This window comes from Drosophila rhopaloa, unplaced genomic scaffold (assembly GCF_018152115.1).
Source record: "Drosophila rhopaloa isolate 14029-0021.01 unplaced genomic scaffold, ASM1815211v1 contig_180, whole genome shotgun sequence".
NCBI lineage: Eukaryota > Metazoa > Arthropoda > Insecta > Diptera > Drosophilidae > Drosophila > Drosophila rhopaloa.
In genome coordinates, this window is record NW_025335062.1 from 309,014 (window position 1) to 329,677 (window position 20,664).

At 37.8% G+C, this 20,664-nt stretch overlaps 1 protein-coding gene across 1 annotated transcript in view; it reads right to left on the minus strand.

Annotated features, from left to right (window-relative positions):
• The window catches only part of LOC108039093 (G protein-coupled receptor kinase 1), a 269,899-nt gene that overhangs the window by 123,727 nt on the left and 125,508 nt on the right, over nt 1–20,664 (minus strand). The window contains exons 8-10 of the mRNA XM_044459230.1: nt 2,795–2,986; nt 2,587–2,742; nt 2,207–2,533 (exon numbers count right to left, since the gene is read on the minus strand). Of these exons, the coding sequence (XP_044315165.1) occupies nt 2,207–2,533; nt 2,587–2,742; nt 2,795–2,986 (675 nt within the window). The remainder of the gene's footprint in view (nt 1–2,206; nt 2,534–2,586; nt 2,743–2,794; nt 2,987–20,664) is intronic.

Below are 20,664 nucleotides of genomic sequence, written 5' to 3' on the forward strand. Positions count from 1 at the left end.
GGTAATAAGCCAAAAATAAACCGTGTCCAAAGAGACAACGAATTACCCGGAAGATCCAATAACAACAGATTTGCCCTTCTAACTGAAACTCAACTAGAACTGGGTAAAGAGACCCAACCGAAACCAAAGCCCCCACCAATTTACATTAGGGAGAAAAGCTCGAACGCCCTGGTCAACAAAATTGTTCCGCTGGTCGGGGACGGAAATTTTCATGTTGTTCCGATCACTAAAGGGAATATTCACGAAACCAAACTTCAGACCAAATCCGAAGAACATTTGTGTCTAAATACCTGGAGGAAGTTGAGAAAAAGTACTACACGTACCAACTAAAAAGCAGCAAGGATTTCCAAGTTGTACTCATGGAATCGAGCCCGACATAACCCCCATAAAGTTATCGATGCCCTCAAAGAAAATGTTTTTTTCCAAAGAATGTTAGTAACATCATTAACAGTAACAAAAATCCCCAACCACTCTTCAAAGTACAGCTGGAGCCAGACAGCAGAGTATTGAAGAAAAATTAAGTGCACCCCATCTATAACCTGCAATACCTATTGCACCGAAGAATTAAGGCGCAAGAACCACATAAAAGGAACGGTCCGGTGCAATGTACAAACTGTCAGGAGTATGGACACAACAGGACATACTGCACGCTTCGATCAGACTGTGCAGTTTGTGGAGAATTTCATAATTCCGTTAATTGCCCTGCCAACAAGAAAGACCCCTAAAAGAAGAAATGGGTAAACTGCGGAGGAAATCACACGGCAAACTACAGTATCATCTAGAAAACGTTCAGCAAGGGTCAGGACAGTCACAATGCCCACTGGAAGCTATGCAGCAAAGTATGATGGAATTTATGTCCTTCATAAAAACGACCATGCGACCTTGGTGTTACAGTTGCTTGCAGCCAAGCAGTCCAAATAATTGATGGCATATCAACGAATAACCATGTGGAACGCCAATGGCGTTTCCCGGCACAAATTTGAAATAACACAGTTCCTGAATAAAAATCATATCGACATTAAGCTGCCTGATGGAGACGCACCTCACAAACAAATACAATTTCCAAATAAGAGGCTACACCTTACACCGCACATATCATCCAGACAGTAAAGCCCACGACGGAACCGGCATCCTAATCAGGGAACGCATCAAACACCATTCACCAAAGGTTTGCAACTAATTACTTTCAGGCCACGTCTATCATAGTGCAGTCAGGTAACGGCCCGTTGTCTACTGCCCGCTTCGCTTTACAGTTTCTAAAGGACAATTCATGGATTTTTACAACTTACTTGGAGATCGCTTTAAAGCAGCAGGAGATTATAATGCCAACCATACCTACTGGGGATCACGACTGAGCAACAAATTGGAATATGTTTCCCCAGGTACCCCCACATACTGGCCAGCACATCCCAGAAAGGTGCCAGACTTAATAGATTTTGCGGTGACCAAAAACCTTTCACGCAATATAATAAGCGCCAAAGCGCTTTCGGACCTTTCATCTGACCATTCGCCAGTGCTAATAACTCTTTTTCAAAGCCCAGAATCTACAGATCATCCCCATCATCTCACATCGCACAGAACACCCTCGACAGAACCAAACCTTCAGGATTTTATACGAAACTCAAGTCAAGTAGGCGATTAAGTAATTTCCGTCAATAAATAATGTTTTGCCAAAACATTTGATTTATTTTTAGGTATTCTGTACCAAATTGAATTTTAAAATTGTACGTTGAGTAGTTATAAATACCGCAAAGCGGAAAAAAGCTTTACAATTTTGATTTAGTCGGAAGGCAGAAGAAACGAAAAAGCGGGAGCGTAAGAACCAAGAATATATATACTTTGTAGGATCAAAAATGAGTTTTTAACTTTATTGCAAACTTTTGACCGTATGTATTATAATTATGCACTGCAAAAAGTTTTGAGTGAAATGGATACTCTTTCACGACAAATGTTTCTAATTGATTATTAAACTGAAATACGTTTAGTACACATTCCAAAAGATTTTTATGAAAAAAATCTATATTAGTCTTAAATATTGCTTAAATAAAATTAATCATTCAATTTTTATTAAACAAAATTGTCAAATAACTTTTATTTTCCATTTTAGACTTAGGGTCTTATAATTTCAGTTATAGTTTGTAAAGCAGTGAAGGATAATATATTTTTAATATATTTTTATTTAAGTTAGAAAAAGCTAAAAACGTACCATAGTTAATGTCATTTTGTCAATTTCATGCTTATCCTTTGTTTTATGTTGCCGAAATGGAGAATGACCTTTAAGCAACTTATACAACATGCAGCCGAAACTAAACCAATCAGCGCAAGAATCGTACGACGTTCCTTTAGATAATACTTCTGGAGCCATATATCCGTGAGTTCCAACTGAAGCATGTGGCTTCTTTCTTGAAAAGTCGCAAGCCAATCCCAAGTCAGAAATTCGTATGTGACCATTTTCGTCGAGCAATATGTTGGCGGGTTTTAAGTCACGGTACACAATGCAACGTTTATGCATGTGTTCTAACCCCAAAATCACCTAAAAATTTAAATTCTTTAGATTAAAATAAAATATTTGTTAGTATTGCTTACCTCCGCTGCATAAAATTTCATTTCGTCTTCACTAAAAATACCATGTTGAGATAAATGGTAATGCAGGTCACCGCCATTCATTAAGTCTAATATAAAACAGAGTTTATCTGGCGTATGAAATGCATATGTCATGCAAACTATGAACGGACAATCAATCTAAGAGAATACAATTATAAAAAACCAATACACTATTTAAAAATAATCTTACTCCAGTGCTGACTGCTTGCAGCATGTTTCGTTCATTTAATGCGAGCATTTCTCCTTGTTTCATTTTAATCCGTTTTTTGTCTAAACATTTCATAGCATACATTTTTCCAGTATCTGCTTTTCGGCATCCATATACTTCTCCAAAACCGCCACGCCCAATTATTCTATGTACGCTGAAATCATTCATAGTCAACTGAAATATATTTGGAAGTATGTTAAACGTTATCAGCGTATAATTATTATTTCTTTAAAATTTAAGTAACGGTGTGGTGGTTTTTCCAACTATGTGATACCGCCTAATTAATAAAATATTACAGAATGTATTGCTTGAACATAGGCGTAATATAAAAACTTTATCTGCTCTCTCTCAATTTTCAACACCAAATTTTTGGGAACAAAATTATTTATTCACACTGATTAGCAATTCCTACCTCTCTACCTCTTATAGTTTCCGAGATCAAGACGTTTATAAAAACAGACTTTTGCTAAAACAAGTTATAATTTATTATAATGTATAAATATATATTTATTATGATAGCTGTTTTCGGACCAATAACACAATAAACGATAAATCGACAATGTATTACAGAGATGATAGTTTGGTTTTTTGTTGCAGTTGGACTTCCCAATTCAGAAATGGACACATTTTTAGTGGTCTAATTTTCTTTGAAATGTCAATCCAGATATTCACTTGTTTTTATTGAAGTCAAATAGAATTCTCAGTTAAGCGTTGCCGAGGTATGCAGACTAACAGAAGCCGCATAAAATCGAACGCAGGACCAACGGACAAGAAGTTGGTGGATAATTAAGATTAGTATATTTCTAGCTTTGTATAGTTTACCCTTCCAGAGCAATAAAATGAATGTCGGTTTTCATGTGTGTATATTTAAGGTCTCCCAAATTTCAACAACGGTAAACTGAACTCGATTTAACTAAAATAGGCCTTAAGGTCCTGCGTTCGATCTTATGCTGCTTCTGTCAGTCTGCATACCTCGGCAACGCTTAACTGAGAATTCTATTTGACTTCAATAAGACCACCAAATATTTAAATTAATATTTATTTGAAATTTAATTAAATTAATTACTTTCTTTATCTCATTGGTTTTTCAAAACGCAACAACTCTATGGTCCACTCGTAACATAAACATAAAACAACATTGAATTGACAGCTTGCCCATCCAATTATGAGGAAACATATTCTTAGATGTCGTACTCTAAAATTTTGCTTGCTGGCCGCAAAACATCATCAAAATGTCTGCCTCTGATCTAATAATTAATAATATACAATCGATTTATTTTTTATTGCATAAATTGTTAGAACAACTATTTAAGAATATCTTGCTTAAGTTTCAAAACGAAATTCCAATTAGTTCCGATGATCGGAACCGCGGTCGTTAGACCCAAGCGGTTTCATTTTTTTACCCTTGCAGAGGATATTATAATTTTGGTCAACAGTGTGCAACGCAGTGAAGGAGACATCTATCTCCGACCCTATAAAGTATACATATTCTTGATCTGGATCGCGTCCTGATTTGATATAAGCATGTCCGCCTGTCTGTCTGTTTCTACGCGAACTAGTTTAACTCAGTTTAAAAGATATCGAAGATATTGAAACTTCGCACACACCCTTCGTTTCTTTGCACGCAATATATAAGTCGGAACGGCCAGGATCGGCCGACTATATCCTATAGCTGCCATATAACTGAACGATTGGAAATGCCAAAATTTTTTTGTTTTTATAGTTAGGAAGTTGAAATTTATTAATAGTATTAAGAATGCATCATATGAATAATTTTGGAGAATATAATTTACAGAATATTCTGCAATATATTAACTTCGGCTCCTCCCGAAGTTAGCTTTCCTTTCTTGTTTAAACGACTTTTTTTTCAGCTTCCGGGCAACCTAGCTTGGAAAGTTATTGACGAATCAAACTGAAAATTTATGTGAATATTTCTTATTCAAGTCCCAAACATATGAACCAAACTCTGGAATGGTATTATTTTTTTTTATTTTTTTTTTTTCGCGCGGAGTCCCACGGCCCACTTACCCGCCCAACCGACCGAGGGGCGCAGCCGTGTATCGTACAGCACGATTCGCGATAAGATAGACGCGAGATAGGAAAATAAAGGTAAAGGTCCGGGGAAAAAAGTAATAGTTAGATCAATCTTGTGCCAATGAAGCAAGTATTAATCGTTTTAGGAGCGGCAGAAAGTCAAGATTTGACATTACAGGAAAAAGTATATTATAGTCAGAACATAATACTCCGAAAGGCTCATGCAAGGCATAGTTAGATCTACAATGATTTAAAGTTAGGGGAATATAATTTCTTGTCAATCTACTTGGCACAGAAAAGTTTAGCCGACTTAACAAGTCGGGGCAGTCAATATCATCATGTATAAGGTTATAAATAAAGATAATACCAAGCATCGTTCTACGGTTGGCTAGGGATGGTAAATTAATCAAAAGAAGTCTACTAGAATAAGAAGGTTCTTATCTTACCTTCTTATTCTAATAGACTTCTTGCATCCCAGTTTAGGCGCCGTAAAGCAAAAAGAAGAATGTTTTTTTGTACAGATTCAATACGACCAATATGTATTCCGTATTGTGGACTTCAGGCGGGAGACCCATACTCCAGAATCGGACGGACTAGCGAAATAAATAAAGTTTTAGTCAAATAAGGATCATCGAATTCTTTTGACCACCTTTTAATAAATCCAAGCACTCCTCTGGCTTTATTAACCATGGACGAAATGTGATTAGAAAATTTTAGTTTAGGGTCCAAGAGAACGCCAAGATCGTTTACAAGAGTTATTCTATCCAAAGAGCTGCCACTTAACGTGTAAGTCGCGTATATCGGATTGGCCCGATAAAAAGTCATCAGCTTGCACTTGGAACCGTTTAAATTTAGTAAATTATCTCGGCACCAGTTTTGAAAATTATCTAGATCGGATTTTAAGTCTAAATGGCAGGAAATGTCCTTATACTGCAGGCACAACTTAAAATCATCTGCGTACATAAGTACGCGAGAATGACTTATAATTGATGGAAGATCGTTAATAAATAATGTAAAAAGTAACGGACCCAGATGGCTCCCTTGTGGGACACCGGAAGTAACACGGAGAATTTCAGAAATTGAATTTTTAAAAAGGACCCTTTGTGACCATTCAGATAACTTGAAATCCATTTAAGCAGATCAACTGGAAAACCTAAAAGGTCAAGTTTTTGAATAAGAAGTAAGTGATTTACGGAGTCAAATGCTTTACTAAAGTCAGTGTTAATGACGTCTGTTTGAAAACTACTATTGAAGCCTTTTATCACAAATGTAATGAGCTCTAGAAGGTTTGTGATTGTGGATCTACGTTTAATAAATCCGTGTTGACACGGAGAAATGATTGATCTGCAAAGGAGCTGCAAATGAGGAGTAATAATTTTTTCAAAAAGCTTAGGAATAGCTGACAACTTAGAAATACCTCTGTAGTTACTGGCTTCTAACTTGTTACCTTTTTTGAAAAGAGGAATAACAAATGATTCCTTCCAAATATTTGGGAATTGGGAGGTTTCTAGAGATAAGGTAATCAACTTGTAAAGAGGTTCGCACAGGGCCTTAGCGCAATACCTAAGCACGCACCCAGGAATACCATCGGGCTTTGGCGAATAAACAGGCTTAATACGAAGAAGATCCAAAAGAAGAGAGCTTTCTGTTAAAGTGGAACAGAATATGAGGTTTGACTTGGACATGGTGTAAGAATAAGGCTGTGATGAATAATCTAAAGTAGAGTAAGTCGTTTGAAAAAATTGGGCAAATAAATCGGCTATTGCCTGATCTGCGGTTGCCGTCATTCGTTTTCGAACGACAGCGAGGAAGGAAAAGAATTAGATTTACGCTTGGTGTTAACAAATTTATAAAACTGTTTCGGGTCCTGAGAGAACTGGACCTTACAACGGTTTAAGTAACTATTATAACACTGAGCATTAAGCACGGTAAATCTTGACCGAGCACTTAAATATCTAGTAAAAACAGATTGAGAACCGGTATTTTTATATTTCCTAAGAAGTCTGGACTTCACATTTCTTAAGTGTGTCAACTCTTTGCTAAACCAAGGTGATTTATTCGAAGTTGACGGATGGTACCACGGAACACAGGATTTAAAAAATGTGTTTATTGCAGTGTAAAAAACATTAACTGCATCGGACATATTATTGCATAAGTAAAAATCAGACCAATTAAAGCCAGAAATAAAATTATTTAGCCTCAGAAAGTCTGCCTTGCGAAAACAATGTATTCGTTTGGATTTTTCTGATTTTTCTTCTATAAATCTACCCGTATGAAATGAAAGTTCGATTATTGGGTGATATGGATCTTTAGGTTGCGTGAGTGGTGCTCCTCTGGACAGAAACACGCCTTCAGGATTTGATACAAAACACAAATAAAATAGGCGACCTGAATTTCGAACATGGTTTACTTGAGATAGAGATATGTCAAGCAGGCCGTCAATAAAATCATGCTGTGCTATAGGTAGTAAGACATTCGATCTATCCTCAGTGGACCAAGTAACTCCAGGTATATTAAAATCACCTAGAACTACCAACTGATCCCTATCGGAAAGCTTATTTGCAACGGACTTAATAACGGATAGGTGATTTAAATAATCAGGAAGTTCAGACAACGGCGGAAAATATGAGCAAGTTATGTATATAAAGTTACCATGAAGCGATAACTTTACACAAATAAATTTAATGGTATTGAATTCATTAAAAAATAACTCCTCCGACGGGAGGTTTGAATCAACTCCAATTAAGACTCCACTTCCCCGTCTAGAGGGACGATCATACCTATATATTGTGTACTTACATGGAAAAACTTCGGAGCTAAATATCTCCGGCTTTAACAAGGTTTCTGTGAACACAATAATATGAGATGCAAAGGAAAGCCTATCGGAATACAATTTAGTGAGTTTTTTGAAATTGGTACACTGATTTGGCCTCGACTAGGAAGTTTTACTCCCACGGGCCCCTTCTTCTTTATCTTAGCCTCGAACTCTTTTACAACCATATTATCCGGCCAAAAGTCGCCCGAGCATATGGCTTCAAAAAGCTCGTTAGGGACAGTTATCTTGAAAGATGAAATGTCTCTAGCATAAGAAAACTTAAACTTTTCCACCTTTACACTATTACAATCGGCTTTAGTTTTGTCTTGTATATAAGACAATATATCATAAGATGTTTGATCAGGGGAAAGCCGAGAAACGAAAATTTGTTTCTTTAGTGGAACCACTGAAAGGGATTTTGGTGGAGCAGACATTGTTTCTGCAAAACCAACTTGAGCCGGTTGTCCGGACTCAGTAGTCCCTTGTGGTGGTGATGCTACATTCTGAGAGATAGGTGGATCCACTAATTGTGAAACCACTACGGACAAATCGGAATTCTTAGAAGTTCGTGGTTGCATGCATTCTGTAACGGATTGTTCGGATACCGAATCTTTTTTAGCTGCTGATCTTAGCAACATTTGAGGGTTTGCTGAAATCAGCTGCTGATCCGCCGGAATGCTCTGTTGTTCTTTTGATTTCGGTTGCGGGGTGTTCCCCTTTTGCTCCTTACCACCAGCGGCCTGTTTGCGCTTAGGGGACTCTTCTAATAGCTTACGACTTTTAAACTGCGAGTCCAGCGCAGAGAGGTGATCATCAGCTCGGCGAAAACTATCTTTAGCAACTCCGAAACAGCTAATCAGCCCCATCAGGCCGCCTTTAGTTTGGCGCATGAACGATTTCATCTCGTTCGCAACCTCGACACAAGCGTCACAACAAAACTGCATATTGCGCCCCTTTGAAAGGTCATCACTTGTCCGGCCAGTTAAACCGGCGCACTTGGTGTGCACCATATTTTCACACAGCCAGCAAGTCATATTAGACTGGTCAGCCCTGATTACGAGGCTGCATTTTTTGCAGAAGCAGACTAAATTTTTGTTATTCATTTTATTTATTGGGACCACTGTACCAAGAAAGCGAAATTGAAATTTATAAGCGAGCAGTTATAAGTACCGCAAGAGCGCAGAAACTGCACGCTTAGAACTTTCAAAGCAAAGAGAGCGGGAGCGTAAATAAGTTAAAGTGCATGCACAAAAGAGAAACGGCGGGGATATAAGAAAAGAAAACACAGATAAGAATTACGAAAAACTAAAACAATTTATTAGTATTAATACAAAGTGCACTCGCGAAGCGAACGCAGTTTAAATTTATGTTTAAATAACCGGAAGAAAATTAAAATTGTTTTGATAAAACGAAAACAAAATACAAAATTCGAAGCGCAGAAAAAAACACGACCGTTCACTTTGAAAGTCAAAGACGATTAAGTAAAATATATTTTTATACCCTTGCAGAGGGTATTATAATTTTGGTCAAAAGTGTGCAACGCAGTGAAGGTGACATCTCCGACCCTATAAAGTATATATATTCTTGATCAGGATCACCTCCTGAGTTGATATAAGCATGTCCGTCTGTCCGTCCGTCCGTCTGTTCGTCTGTCCGTCCGTCCGTCTGTCCGTCTGTCTGTTTCTACGCAAACTAGTCTCTCAGTTTTAAAGATATCGAATTGAAACTCTCCCAAAAGTTGTCTTTCTATTGCAGGTAGTATAAAAGTCTGAACGAGGCGGATCGAGCTAAAAAAAAAAAAAAAAAAATCTTTTTAACGTTTTGACCTTTAAGTGTTTTTTAACAACTTTCCGTTCGCTTCGCGAGTGCATCGTGATTAACTTGTGTTTAGAAAATATTAAGTTTTTATACCAGTTACTCGTAGAGTAAAAGGGTATATTGTATTCATACAAAAGTATTTAACAGGTAGAAGGAAGCGTTTCCGACCCTATAAAGTATATATATATTCTTGTTCAGGATCACTGGCCGAGTCGATCTAGCCATGTCCGTCTGTCCGTCTCTCCGTCTGTCTGTCCGTCCGTATGAACGCTGAGATCTCGGAAACTATAAAAGCTAGAAGATTGGCATTTTGCATGTAGATTTTTGGAGTTCCTACGCAGCGCAAGTTTGTTTCAAAATGGTGCCACGCCCCCTCTGACGCCCACAAGCCACAAGCTGTGGCCACAGTTTTGATGCTATTATGAAAATTTTAATTGATATGTATTTGTTTCGTCAATAAATATCGATACATATGTATGTATTTACATTGTACACAGTTGCAATTGCCCGGCAAAGATAACTCCTTTCAAAGAAAGCTATTCGCTATACCCGTTACTCGTGTTATGCAAACATTTAGACTTTAATATACATAATACTATTTAAGAATGTATGTGTTTAGCCAATATAAGTATGTATGTTTAATATTTCTAGTCAATTTATTGCACTCAAAAACATAAACATAAACACAGCTGCTGGTGCAGGACAAAAGCTGCCTGCGCTAAAGCAGCGCTGGTGCTGATGCTCGTGCTGTAAAGCTGCCAGCACTAAGAGATCGCCGAATTCAAATTGATAATTTGAACTTTTTTAGCTGAGTAACGGGTATCTAATAGTCGAGGCACTCGACTATAGCGTTCTTGTTTGTTTTGTTTAAACCCATTTTCACATTTCATTTATTTAAATATACATTGAAATTCTGTTATTATATTATTATTATTATTATTATTAACTAACTTTCTGCACAAACTAAAAACTAACAAAACTGTTTTAATTTTGTATTTCTGTTCTGTGTTTTCGGTTCTTGTAACCCCGCCGTTTTTTTTTTGTAGCAAAAGGGTAACACCCAGCAACCTCAATTAAAAGAACAACAGAGCATTCCGGCGGATCAGCAGCTGATTGCAGCAAACCCTCAAATGTTGCTAAGATCAGCAGCTAAAAACGTTTCGGTATTCGAACAATCCGTAGTAGAATGCATGCAGACAGAGATATCTAAGAATTCCGATTTATCCGCTGTGAATTAGTGAATCCAGACAAGCGGCTCAAATTGGTTTTGCAGAAACAATCTCTGCTCCACTAAAATCCCTTTCAGTGGTTCAGAGGAGTTATTTTTTAAGGAATTCAATACCATTGAATTTATTTGCGTAAAGTTATCGCCCTCTGGTAACTCTATATACAGAACTTGCTTGTATATTCCGCCGTTGTCTAAACTGCCTGCTTATTTAAATCACCCAAATAAGCTTTCCGATAGGTTTCAGTTGGTAGTTCCAGGTGATTTTAAAATACCTGGGGTTTGCCGTGGTACTATTCCTGTGTTTCGCGTTACTATCCGTCAATCTTTAATCTTTTTGGAAATACCGGTTCTCAATCTGTTTTTGCTAGATATTTAAGGTGGTGTGGTTAATTCGGTCAAAAAAAGCCCTATTTTCATGAGTTTTTTCACGCGATACGGTTCATGTCAGATCAATTATTTTTTCTGGTTTCTCACGACCCGAAACAGTTTTATAACCTAAATCTAATTCTTATTCTTCCTCGGTGTATGGCTGTGATATTCATCATTAGATCTAAAGTAGAGTAAGTCGTTTGAAAACATGACGGCAACCACAGATCAGGCAATATCGATTTAATTGCCCAATTTTTTTAAACGACTTACTCTACTATTTATAAACTACTACTACTACTACTTGTTAAACTAAGAGCTAACGTTTCGTTAGAGCCATAGCAGCTTAGGCCTTCAGCTCGGGGCTTAAATATGTTTATGGATCTAATATAAAGTTGTTGACAAAGTTTTCATATTTATTAAGTTTTCGTATTTACAAAAGTATTGGATTAATTGTATTTACATATTTACATATTGTATTTACATTGATTCTTATTTCATATTTTTTGTAAGTTATTTTAGAACTGTTTAGGAATTTTAAGATGAGTTGGGAGTTTGAATTTGGATTTGCTATCATGGTTATAGGGTTGGGGTTTTGGAGAAATAGAGATCGTTGCAGGATAAGGGCGGGGCACATACACATTATATGCTGGATATCTACTTGCGCATTGGGCACACGTTGCTTTTTGTCCTGTCTTGGTAGTGGGCGTTTGTTAGGTATGTGTGGTCAAGTCTGAGACGGGTGATAATAGTTTGTTCTCTTCTGTTTAGGGAAGAGTTTTTCAAGGCGAGGTTGGTCGTTGATAACTTACGAATCTCTTGCTACCAACTGGAGGTGCGTAGTTGACTTTGTTTTTCAATTTGAATTGATTTTAAAAGATGGGCTATGTCTTTTGGGTTTTAGTTCGGGGTGTAGGTTAGTGGAAATTTTGCGGCAAGTTTAGCTGCATTGTCGGCGTTTTCATTGCCAGTTATTTCTATGTGGCTAGGGATCCAGATTAGTTTTAATTTTGGGAAGTGTTGGGTGATCATGTTTTTAATGTAGTTGGGGTAATAGGAGTGGTAATTGTGGTTTATAATGGCGGAAATTGAGGAAAGGGAGTCGGTACAGATGGCATGTTTGTCTGGCAGTTTTATGCAGATTTTTGTTGCTTGCTGGATTGCGATAATTTCACTAGACAGTACCGAGGAGTAGGTAGGGAGGAGTCCTGTTTTTATCGTTTCGCATTCGTTTGTTATGCTAAATGTGGTTATTTCGTTGGCTTTGGAGCCATCTGTATATATGAAGCTGTGATTAGGGTAGCAGGATTTCAGGGAATGGAAGAGTTGTTGGAAAATTATAGGAGGAGTTGTGTTTTTGTTGTATTTTGAGAGGGAGGTGTTAGTGGCTTTAATGATGTTAGACATGTTAAATTTTTTACAGGGGAGAATGGGAGTTGCAAATTTTAACAATTTGGTCTATTGTGCTGGGGTATCTATGGGTTCTGTTCGGGGGTTTGGTGAGGGTTCTTAATCGGATGTCTTTGGCTTGGATGAGGTTCTTGAAGAGTTTTTCGGTAAGGAAGTCTCTTCTGTTTTCTATTGTATTAATGCCGGATTCTGCTAGTAGGTTGTTGATGGGTGTGGAGCGGTATCCTCCCAGTGCTGATCGTATTGCTGAGTTAAGAGTGGTTTTAAGGCGGTTGAGTTGGGATTTAGGTGCTCGGCCGTATATGGGAAGGCAGAAGTCTATTTTAGAAATTATAATTGATTTGATTATTTGGACTAGGGTTGTGGTATTTGTGCTGTATTTGAAAGAGGCTAGGTGTTTAACTATACCTAGGTGCTTGGCGAGGTCGGATTTTAGTTTTTTTATATGGGAGTTCCAATTGTATCTTTGGTTTATTGTAAGTCCTAGGATTTTTAGAGTGGTGGTTGTTCGCTCAAACTTGAATTATATTGCAATTTGTTTAAAATAAAAACTTAAAGTTTAGTGTAAGTTAGTTTAGGGCGAAGGCGGGAGCACAATAAAGTTTTCTCTCGCTCTCGGCGAAGTCGCCCCGTCTTCACCAACCTTCGTTAAGCTAGGCTCTAAGTTCTTTGTCGAAATATATAATATGTAAGCATTCGTTGAAATTGATTTGAGCCGTCGACATCTTTTTCTTTTCGATCGTTTTTTCGCTGTAATAATTTTAGCCATCGCAGTTTTTCGATTGTTGTTAATAATTAGAAAACTCTCTGATTTTCCATGGCGCCCCCGGGTGGACGTTAAAATTATTAATTTATTTTGGCAACTAGTGACAGTGACACATAAACCAAAAAATATAAAGTGCAAGTAGTTGTGCGTCTTCACAGAGAACGGTCGTGTTTTTGTTTTGCGCTCCGAATTTTCATTTTTCTTATTGAAACCACCGGGGTTTACTTAAATCTCTTTAACGTTTCTACACCTTTAAGTGTTTTTAAATCCAGTGCATCTTGTGCTTAGTAAACAAAATGTTTTTATCTAACTTAATTCTTCTGTTTGTTGTTATTATTTTTATTCCCTTTTTTTCGTGTAGAGCCTGTTGAACGATTGTTTCAGGTTTTTAACACTTGATTTAATCGGTTAAAAATTTTTTTTTTTTGCCTAAGAAAGTTATTTTTTTCTCGGCTGGATCTCTCATTAAAAAGTTCAAAGTATTCCCTGGTCCTCAAAAATGGTTTCTGTTCATTAAAAATTGCAAGAAAGTTATCTCGGCTGGACAAAAAATCCAATTTATCACGCAAAGTGTCTTGGCTATTCTGGCCTGGTTCGTGATGCCATCGATAAGAGGAGTAGCCTACGATACTACTGCGATGAGTGCATTGTATACGAAAACCTGGCAATAACTATTAGGCGGCTCACAAAAAGCAGTGTTACGGAATTAATCCGGAACTGCCGTAAAAATAAGGACCTGCTCGTGGCGCATGCTAGCTGAGCCCGATTCCCCAAAGCGCAAAAAAGTCGCGGTCGGTGGGCATTCTATGGCAGGTGCCGTGAAACCTGCTGCCCGCGATTCGATTCCAGCTCAGCTGCCAATCTTAGGCGCCACTCAAATGGTACTAAGATCGGGGGCAAAAAGTGATAAATAAAAGGTAGCGGCCCCATCACCTCATGTAGACTTAACGTCCGGATTACCGGCCGATACTGGTAGTACAGATATAAATTCTGTAGTACCAAAAAGGGTTGCATGTGTTGTACCAAAAACGGTTACTTGTGTTCGGGTGCCCCAGCTAAAACATGTATTTGTTTCACGGCTAGCCCCAGACCTCTCATCACTGGATACTACGGCTTATATCCGTAACAAAATCAAAGTTGATGATTTGAAGGTCGAACAATTTAAATTTTCTTATGCTAGGAAAGTATCATCATTTAATATTGGTATTCCTTGTGCACTTTTTGCATCTATGTGTTCCACCAGTTTCTGGCCCGAGGGCATATTTGTAAAAGAGTACGAAGCTAAGAGAAAAAAGAATAGTTCAGGGGAAATGGAAAATACCATTAACGAGCCATCCCCAGCGCCCTCCACATCCTCTTCTGTCCCAAAAAACTAGCCTCCTCTTTTCTTATTTGCTATCAGAATACAAGAGGCTTAATTAGTAAGCTGACTAAATTGTATTCAGATAGTTTTTCTTTCCCATATAATATTATGGTATGTACAGAGACCTGGTTAAGGCCGGATATTCTTAGCTCCGAAATTCTCCCGGGTAAGTACACAATTTATAGGCTTGATCGTCAGTCCAGACGGGGAGGTGGAGTCCTGATTGCTGTCGACTCCACCTTTTCGTCTGAATTACTAACTTTCGAAGAATTTTATGACATCAAATTCCTAGGTATAAAATTATCGTCTCCCGGTAGTTTTGTATATATTACTTGTTCATATATCCCACCATCATCTGAGTTCCCTATTTACGCAAATCACCTTTCCGTTATTCAGTCCATTTCCAAAAAACTGTCAGATCGAGATCAGTTAATAGTATTGGGTGATCTAAATATACCTAGTGCGACATGGTCCCCTGACGAAAACTCTAACATTTTACTTCCTTTAGCGCAGCATGACTTTATTGACGGCTTGCTTGACATTGCGCTATCCCAAGTGAACCATGTTAAGAACTCCTTAGGACGTTTACTGGACTTGTGTTTTGTTTCAAATTCAGAAGGCGTTTGCCTATCAAGAACGACACCACATACACAACCGGAAGATCCTTATCATCCAACTCTAGAGCTGACTGTAGACGCAAGAACAGAGCTGAATAAAAAATCCGAAAAGTCGGTTAAACGAATCCGCTGCTTTCGTAAGGCAAACTTTCATCTTTTAAATACTTTTATATCCGGCTATGACTGGTCCGAATTTTATTCATGCAATAACGTGGCTAAGGCCGTTAATATCTTTTATAATGCATTGAATTCCTTTTTTTATCTGTGTGTTCCGTTATACTATCCGTCAATTTCAAATAAACCTCCGTGGTTTAATAAAGAGTTGTCACACCTAAAAAATATTAAGTCCAGACTTTTCAATAAATTTAAAATGTGCGGTTCACAATCTGCCTTCTCTCGGTACCTAAGAACTCGGTCAAATTTTATCGTGCTTAACGCCCGGTGTTATAAAAGCTATTTGACTCGTTGTAGGGTCCAATTTTCACAAGATCCAAAACAGTTTTATAATTTTGTTAACACTAAGCGTAAATCAGCCTGTTACCCTGCATCACTATCATTCCAAAACTCTACGGCAAATTCTGATCAGGCAACTGCCGATCTATTTGCCCAGTTTTTCAAGACAACATATTCTGTTTCATCCCGTCCAAATCCGTCTTATTCAAATGCCTTACCCAAGTCGAACTTGATTTTTTGTCCGAGGCTAAGCGAAAGCTCCCTTCTTTTGGATCTCCATAAAGTTAAGCCTGTCTATTCACCGGGTCCGGACGGAGTTCCAGGCTGCGTGCTGAGGTACTGTGCTGAAACTCTGTGTAGACCTCTGTACAAATTGTTTACCTTGTCTTTAAAAACATCTCATTTCCCACTTATTTGGAAGGAGTCATTTGTCATTCCCCTCATAAGAAAGGAAATAAATGCAATAAAAGTAATTACAGAGGCATATTCAAATTATCCGCCATCCCAAAGCTTTTCGAAAACACTATTACACCCCATTCGCAACATCTTTGTAGATCGATTATATCTCCATGTCAACATGGATTTATAAGGCGAAGATCTACGACGACAAACCTCTTGGAGCTAACGTCTTTTGTAATAAATGGCTTTAGAAAGAACATGCAGACTGACGTATTTTTCACTGATTTTAGTAAAGCGTTTGATTCAGTAAATCACTCGCTTCTGGTATTAAAGCTAGACTTATTAAGGTTTCTATGTGATCTTCTAACATGGATCTCAAGTTATCTGAGTGGTAGCACTCAACGAGTCCTCTTTAAAAACTCGATCTCTGATTTGATCCGAGTTACTTCAGGCGTCCCACAAGGAAGCCACCTTGGCCCCCTTCTTTTTACCTTATTTATAAATGATCTCCCTCTAGTCTTGACAAAGTCGCGTGTCCTTATGTACGCAGATGACGTTAAGTTATGCCTGCAATATAACGAAATTTCTAGTAGTTCAGACTTACAATCTGACTTAAATGCTTTTCGAAAATGGTGTTGTGAAAATCTTTTGGATTTAAATAGCGCTAAGGGTAAAGTAATGACATTTTTTCGGGTGAACCCACAATATGCAACGTATACGCTAGGTGGTTCCCTATGTTACAAAGACTCTGTTCATTTCACTAGTCCGTCCAATCCTGGAGTACTGTTCAGCAGTTTGGAGTCCTCAGTATGGTGTACATATAGACCGGATAGAGTCTGTGCAAAAGAACTTTTTATTATTTGCTCTTCGGGGCCTTAACTGGAATGCAAGCCTTATTTTACCATCCTACTCTAGTAGACTTCTCCTAATTAATCTACCATCCTTAGTAAACCGTAGAACGATGCTTGGCATAACTTTTATCTATAAACTTATTTTGGGTCGCATAAGCTTCTCCGTGCCTAATAGAATTACCAGGAACTATGTTCCTCTTACATTAAATATTTGTAGATCTAACTTTGATATGCATGAACCGTTTAGAGTACTGTGTAACGACTCTAATAGACTATTTCATATCATTTCTACTACCGACTCTTTGCCAAGCCTAAAAGCATTAATTTTATCTTACTTAGCACAAAATTAGTATTAGTATTAGTATTAGTCTCGTACGTATTTCTAATCTTAGTCTGTCCGCTTCTATATTGTGATTTTTAACTTCTCGCGATCTCGTTTTTACGCTTATTAGGCTCCGCGCGTAACAAGCACGGCTTGGTGTCATAAGGGCCACTTGTTTGCGCTGATCATAGTGAATCAACGTCCAAATAGTGTAAAAAAAAAAAAAAAGTGCAAGTGCAGGTCAAAGCACTCAATTATATAGTGCTTTATTGTTGCCCGCGGCGTGTCGGTGTGGACAGAAAAAACACAGCAGCTCCTGCTTAAAGTATCGTGCCGGTCGCGAAATACCCTGTTCGCCACAGAAGAACTGCTGCCAGAGGGATGCCCTGCGATTGTTCAATGTGCAAAAGGAAAGTGGCAGCTGGATTGAAAGACCCTAACGCAGAACCTGAGGTATTTGTGCAAAAATTGAAAGCTTGAGTTATAAGAAAAACAATTTAATTGTTTATTGTCTTGTGCTGAAAAATTGCACCTCGCTTTCAATTCTTGGCACAGACGTATCGATATAGTGGAGCTAGTTGTGCATGCACTTATTTATATACACATACATATACACATACACATTATAACCTATTTGAACCTCCGTTGGACGCAACATTTAATTGTGTTATATTATTGGAATCACTGTCGCCCCCAATTTATTTATTGAAACTCGAAAATTAATAGTTGGTAAAATCATCCCAGCCGCTATACATAACCAATACATAAGCCCTCATATACAAGCAGCTGCAGCGGTTAACTTTTTCGTTTTCCTTTTTCGCTTCGCTTGTCTGCCGTTAGCAACGTTGTAATTGTTGTTGGACTTTTGGTTTGGCGCGCTGAAGATCAAAGTGACGCGCTACCCTGCATTCGGACGGGTATACTGATTTTTGCCGTCATTTGCAACCACTGTTGATTTTGATACCTCGTGGCTCGATATTCAATTTAATATTTTTTTTCGTCGTTTTCGTTGTGGATAATTATTAAAATATTTTTTTCGAACAAATTTAATAATTAAATTAAATTGTTATTTACTCTTAGTATTTTGTTTCGAAAATTTATTTAACATTTTGTCGTCGTTCTAATTGAACAATTATCCTATTTTAAAACTTATTTATTTTATTAATTATTATTCTTGGATAAATAATTTATTTACATATATTTATTTATTTATTTTCGTGGTTTATATATAAAAATAAAAATAAATTAAAATGAGTCCAGATAAGCCAAAATCTCTTGAACTTCTTGAGGATCTTAAAAATAAGCTCAAAAAACCAGTGATGAGCCTCCGTCGATTAAATGATCGAAGATTCCGATCGAAGAAGTTGAACTAACTTGTCGGCTAGAGATTTTAAATGCTTCTATTCTAAAGGCAACTCAAATACAAGAACAGATCTAAGATTTAGATGATGGCGATGAGTTCGGAGAAGAGTTGGAAGAGCTTTCAATAATAACCAAGGCAAAAATAATGTCGCTTATCTCAGCCTTGAAGACGGCAAGTGAAACCAAAATAATTGGATCAGCTTCTGTAGCCTTAACTCGAGCTCGCCTTCCGAATTTGGCATTGCCGAAATTCAGCGGCAAATATTCGGAGTTTAAGAATTTCATTAGCCTTTTCGAAACTCTTGTTCATCAAGACGACAGCATTCCCGTCATTAAAAAATTCAATCACTTAATTTCTTGCCTTTCTGGTGAAGCTTTGGGAATTATTAAGGCCTACCGAGTCACGGAGAGCAATTATGAAAAGGCTATGATCAGCCTGAAAAAAGTGTATGATAACGAATGTTTAATTTTTATGAATAATATTTCAACATTGTTTAGTCTTCCGAAAATAACGCAACAGTCAGCTTCGTCTTTAAGAAATATTATCGACACCGTATCATCTATATACGGTTCTTTGTTATCGATAGGAGACGACTCCAAGATTTCAAATGCAATGTTGATCTATCTTGTTTTGAACAGAGTAGACCCAGTGACCAAACAAAAATGGGAAGAACATTTAGATTATGAAAGGTTACCGCTTTGGTCCGATTTTGAAAAAATGTTAAACCGCCGATACCAGCATTTATCCGCTGAAGAATCGACGAAACCAAAGCAAGATAAAGTTATGTCGAGCAAGCCACATAATCGCAGCTCATTTTCTTGTTCTTCGTCCAACAGTAAATCCCAGCAAAGTTATAGCTATTGCAATGCAGGAGACCATATCCTAGCGAACTGTGGTCCGTTTGGTCGCCTTTCGGTAATGCAAAGATTCGACTTTGTAAAATCTGCTTCCTTATGCATCAATTGTATGCGAAAGGGTCACACTGTTTCAAAATGCAAATTTAATAAATGTCGAGTTTGTGGCCGCTTGCATGTTTTACTGCATAGATATACAGTGTCCGAAAATAGTTTAGCGTTGCAACCACCCCAAGAGATTCTTTCTCCCTCTTCCACGTCACATGTTATGCATGCGACATCATTGGACAGAGTGATTTTAGCCACGTCGATCGTAAGTGTAAGAACTAAAAACGGTGAATATATTTGGGCCCGAGCACTTCTTGACTCTGGGTCCCAAACGAATTTTATAACAGAGGACCTTGCTCACCGCTTACAGATCCGTAAAGAGGAGTCGTGTATAAACTTACTTGGTATTGGCGAGTCCAATTCTCAAGTTAAGAAAAAGGTACACACAATGGTAAAGCCGCGTATAAATGGTAGTGAGTTCTCTTTCGATTTTTGGATTTTGAAATCAATATCAGGATATCATCCTGACCAGTCGGTCAATATCAATGACTGGAAAATTCCAAAGAACCTACCACTAGCAGACCCCTATTTCTACAAGCCACAAAGAATAGATATGTTAATAGGAGCAGAATCATTTTTCGAATTATTAGCTGTTGGACAAATTAGACAAGGTCCTGACTTTCCAACTCTGCAGAAAACCCTTTTCGGCTGGGTTGTACGGGTAGATATAAGGCATCTTCCCCTACAGAAGTTGTGAAAAGTTTCTACAAGCCACAAAGAATAGATATGTTAATAGGAGCAGAATCATTTTTCGAATTATTAGCTGTTGGACAAATTAGACAAGGTCCTGACTTTCCAACTCTGCAGAAAACCCTTTTCCCATTTAAATCGGATCCAAATGAGTTAGGCCAACTCTTTTGAAGTTGCAAAACGGCGGTTTTTGTCGCCTGAAAGAAGGCTGTCTCGAGACCCTGAGATGAAGAAAATGTACCTAGAATTTATGGAGGAGTACCTTTCCTTAGGTCATATGTCTCTTACAGATAAACTTCCTTCTGCTCCACATTATGTTATCCCACATCAATGTGTTCGTAGCATGGTGTTGTCGTTCTTAAAGGATCCAGAGTTGGCCCAAGTCTTCAGCGATT